Source organism: Symsagittifera roscoffensis, chromosome 3 (genome assembly GCF_963678635.1).
Source record: "Symsagittifera roscoffensis chromosome 3, txSymRosc1.1, whole genome shotgun sequence".
NCBI lineage: Eukaryota > Metazoa > Xenacoelomorpha > Acoela > Convolutidae > Symsagittifera > Symsagittifera roscoffensis.
Genome location: NC_087064.1, coordinates 62,697,226 through 62,701,861, shown reverse-complemented (window position 1 = coordinate 62,701,861; position 4,636 = coordinate 62,697,226). Strand labels below are relative to the sequence as shown.

The following is a 4,636-nucleotide window of genomic DNA, read 5'->3' as shown; positions in this document are numbered from 1 at the left end:
AATTTTCTGAAAAAAAACACTGTGATCAAAAGACTTACACGTAATCCTTTTTTGCAAAATCAAGAATCACAGAAAGTAAAACAATCAAATGCTATAATTTTCTTCAAAAAAAAATTATCTTCTTCCTTTTGGCTTGAAATCCTTTACAAAAAAATCAGGTTTTGCCGTATAAAAAACAGCTTAACTCATTGTATGTTGAAGATAACAAGGTGTTAATGGACATTACATTAAATTTAGAATTCAATAGAATACATGTTTAAACTTATTTGTTCTCCAATAACTGTTTAGGTTCTCTAGGGGTTCACTTGTTGGGCTGCACAGCCCGTATAGCTACTCCTGGTACATATATTCTGATCGTAATGTTGTCCTTTGTAACGAATTCAAATTGAGTTGAGTTAAAGCTCGGCAAAGACCTTAGTCAACCTAAAGCTTATCGCCCAATTGCTCTACTCTCTCCCGTGGCTAAATGGATTGAGCGCCTTCTGCTTCCAGAGTTAGTCATCACCATCAATCTGGCAACACACCAACATGGCGTTCGGAAAAACCGCTCCACGGCAACAGCTTTGATTTGTGTAATCAACAAAACTGAACAACAAATTCAAAACACCCCTGCTAAACAAACAACGGGCCATAGCCCACAATTCAAAACACCGTGCCATAGCCCACAATGAGCTGCTGAAATATTTTAGGAACAACCCACAAGTGACAACAAGATGGCTGCTTTTATACCGCCAAGGACACTTTAAGTATGTTGAATACGAACAGTGCATATCAAGGATGCGAAAAGTAAAGCATGGAGTCCCTCAATGTGGTATCCTTTTCAACTTTTATATGAAGATGTCATCGCTGATCACATCTTCTGACGATATAACTAAGCACATCAGGCGCAAATATCAAACAACTGCAAACTCCATTACACTTGGAAGTTCTCACTTGGTGATAAATCCTTCTCTAACATTTAATAACTTGGTCTGCAGAAGTTAATTCCGAAAACATTGCTTAGCAAACGCAAACTTCCAGAACAAAATCGCCCACGATTTTAGTGTTGCATTTGATAATATCATAACCTTTGACCCCACTGCGGTAAAATCTGTGAAAAAGTCACAAGAAATAAGACACATTTCAGGAGTTGCTCAAGAGAACTCTTAGTATAAACAATAAACCCAGAGACAGAAGCTTCGCACCCATAAACTACACTGCACCCATATGTTCGCCAACCATTTCGAATTCTAGATGGCGAGATATAAAAACTAAACATAACTATCACATGACTCGCATCTACGATGCTTCAAATAGATTGTTGACATTAGAAGGAGCTTCCGAAATTAAATACAAAAAACGAAGTTTATAGCAACCGTTAATTTAAAATTGGTCCATTCATCAGGAGTTTCTATTTCAACTTTTTTTAAATTTCAACTTAACGATCAATAAATCATCTTTTAGGTTATTTTTCACCAAAACGATAATACCTCAAAATTTACTGAGCTTTATCAGATTTGGGAAACTTTAAACTCAAAAAAAGACGCTAAAAGCCGACTGCACTTTTCTTATCTTGTAAAAAAAAAGAAGTTTGAAAGTTCTAATATCTATCAGATTTATATTGAAAAACACCCTTTAGTTAAAGAAATTTTTTCAAAAAAAAAAAATCAAATATCGAAACTATAAATTGAGAAGTTCAATTAGAAACCAAATTTGCAACCCTTACGAATTCCCCAATTCATAAAAAATGCGATTTCTCGAAAACCAAGAGAATTTGAGCAGTAAAACTTGAAAGCCAGATTTGCAACTTCTGAGTGTACCCTGATAGCGTCCCAACATAGGGCTGAGAAATTCAAGTGTTTTAGTGTTTATTAAATCTAAGTTTTAAAAAAAAAAAACATTAAAAAAAGCCATAACTCAAAAACTAAAAAGATATGAACATTTTTATTTGTAGGCCAGGTTTGCAAGTCATGAGCTCACCCTGATAACACCCCACTATAGGGTTGAAAATTTCGAGTTCTGTTTATTTTGTAAAAATCAGTGCTTTAAAAAAAAGAAAAAATCATAAAAAGAAGCCATATCTCGAAAACCGAAAGATTTAAGCAGTTATATTTGCAGGCCAGATTTGCAAACACTGAATGTAGCCTGATAGCTTCCTACCATAGGAGAGTTTACAGTTTTTTAAATCTATTTTTTTAAATTGAAAAAAAAAACGACATATCTCAATTAGCAAAATGATTGGAGCCGCTACATCTGGAGGGCATAATTGCAATTCCATAGTGTACTCTGCGAGCATCCCGCCATAGGGTTGAGAATTTCAAGTTCTATTAGTATTTTTTTTTTCAAAAAAAACTTACAAAATCATAAAAATTACCATATCTAGTAAATCAAAAGGAATTTGAGAATTCATTTTTTAAGGCCAGATTTGCAATCCCTGGGTGTACCCCGACAGAACACCACTATAGGGCTGAGAATTTTGATTTTGTCGAATAAACATTGATACTAAAAGCTTCAAAAAGTTTGCCTAGCGAATTAAGGAAAAAGCTGTACAGTTAAAGCATTCACGCTTCAACAGATGTATGGCTGTTTTGAAAAACTAACTTTTTTATTAAAACATTTAACGTTGCCAAACAATGGCACATTATGTCAATAAGGACTTCTTAAACATAGGTCAAGTGAAACGCCCAATAAACATTGAGGCGAAGCGATGCTTTAGAGAAAAAACTATCCATTCGCAAGTATTGGAACTCATTTACTTGAACAAAGGAGAAAAGAATTACTTTCAAAATATACTATGCCAATATACATTTCCATCCAACAGCAAATTTAGGGGGGGGGGGGGCGGACGAATCCAGGGATTCGACACCCCCCCCCCCCCCCCGCAGGGATTCGACCCTCTGCCGACCCAAAGGTGGGTCCCCCTTTGTACTATTTTGAGATAATCATTTTTGGCTGACTGACCCTAAAGTTTTTCTAAAGGCGCCATTGGCGCCAAAATACACTTATTATGAGGGAGGAGCGCGCCAAAAAAACGCAATTATTTGGTCAAAAATTTCCAAAAAGTGCCTACAAAAAGCCTTTTTGGAATGTTCTTTCTCAAAAATTTGCGTGCGGCGCAGAAATTTTAGTCAAAATAGGGTCTTTATAATGATTTGGAAGAGCTCAGAAAATCCATTTGCTCGACCTAAATAAAAAGGTCGATAAAATTTTCGAAGTTTTTTAGAAAATCCATCACTTTTCAAAAGTAAGCTCCTGACCGGTCATAGTTGGTAGCAGGAACATGCTATGCCAAAAAACAAGCAGATGAGCTATGTCAACGAAGTTTGTTCAAACGGGAAAAAAAGTCCGATATCGGGTTGCAATACCCTTGCAATGCGAGGGTAAATGTAATATCACGAAGGTCAATATAATATTCCCCTTCATGTCTGCAAAACGATTCCTTAAAATGCTTCAAAATAAACGAGTTCGACTATTTGAACAACTCTCCAGATTCGAAACTTAGTTTGCAGAACACTAAATTTGTCAAGAACGAAACTTTAAAAATCACATCAATTATAGCGAGATAATATCACATATTGCCACCGTTTGCTGTTAATTGTTTTTCTTGTCTATCGCCTTCTCCCACCAGACTTGGATCTGGATCTAGACCTTCGACGTCTTCCTCCGGAGCGACTTCTAGATCTCCGTCGCTCTCTCGATTTTGAACGACTTTTAGGCTTCTTGCTTTTCTTTGAACGCCCATATAATTCTCTTCGGAGTTCCCGAGAGATAGGCTTCAAGTGCATGAAATTGCAAAAACCGCCTCGTGTACATTCTCCCATTTCGTATTGTCGACAACAAGCCTCGCGGAAATCAGTAACCGGGGAGAGTTCAGCGTGAATAGGCATGTAGTTGAACCACCTGTTGTTTAGATCTTCAACAGCTGTCGCAGCGTCTTCTTCAAAACGAAACTTCACATAAACGTTTCCCACAAGATGATCACCCAGGTTGTCACATACGTTCATCTCCTCTATCTCGCCATACTTGTCTTCGCATTCAACAAACACATCTTCGAAGAAATCGTCAAAATGTTTTTGCATTTCAAGATCGGTTACTCCCGTTTTATCAAATTGACGAGTTTCGCCCATTCCAGGGTTCGTCATTTGGGGATTACGATATAAATTAGGCAATACAATTGTTTGCGAAAATGTTGGCTTGTTGTGGATTCGTGAGCAACGATCACCATGACGACAAGCTCCTATTTTGAAGTAGAAAGAACAATTAACCTTGTCTTTTTCGGTTCCAAAAATAGAAGCCAAATGCTCCGCCATCAGCTTCTGAAACCAGAGAGAAAAACCCAAATAATTGCCCAACACTTTAATTAAAAAGGAGAAATTTAGATTCATTTATAGTATTCAAGGAGTAGAGCGAATATTTATACTAGGCGGCATTTTGCACCTTGTTTAGTTAATGCCAAATTGTAGGCAATATCTGTCATTTTGAGTAGTTCACTCGGTCAAAAACTATATCACTTTAGGTTAAAAAAGGGGTAAATTTAAATGATCCTTTCCGTCATGCGACGGTCCGTGCACAGGCATTTTAAAGCATCTAGAGAAACTTCAATTGAATTCTACCCTTGTAACATTCGCCCGGAAGTACATATCGACAGAAAATAAAG

The 4,636-nt window shown here is 36.8% G+C and overlaps 1 protein-coding gene across 1 annotated transcript; it reads right to left on the bottom strand.

Annotated features, from left to right (window-relative positions):
* Nucleotides 1–3,477: 3,477 nt before the first annotated feature.
* On the bottom strand, nt 3,478–4,297 carry LOC134841884 (splicing factor U2AF 35 kDa subunit-like). Its single transcript, XM_063857947.1, has one exon. It carries the CDS (start codon nt 4,287–4,289, stop codon nt 3,588–3,590), a length of 702 nt encoding a protein of 233 aa, XP_063714017.1. The 5' UTR covers nt 4,290–4,297; the 3' UTR covers nt 3,478–3,587.
* Between the last annotated feature and the right edge of the window lie 339 nt (nt 4,298–4,636).

Coding starts and splice junctions, on each gene's coding strand:
- LOC134841884 (XM_063857947.1), bottom strand. CDS start 4,289: ATGGCGGAGCATTTGGCTTCTATTTTTGGAACCGAAAAAGACAAGGTT.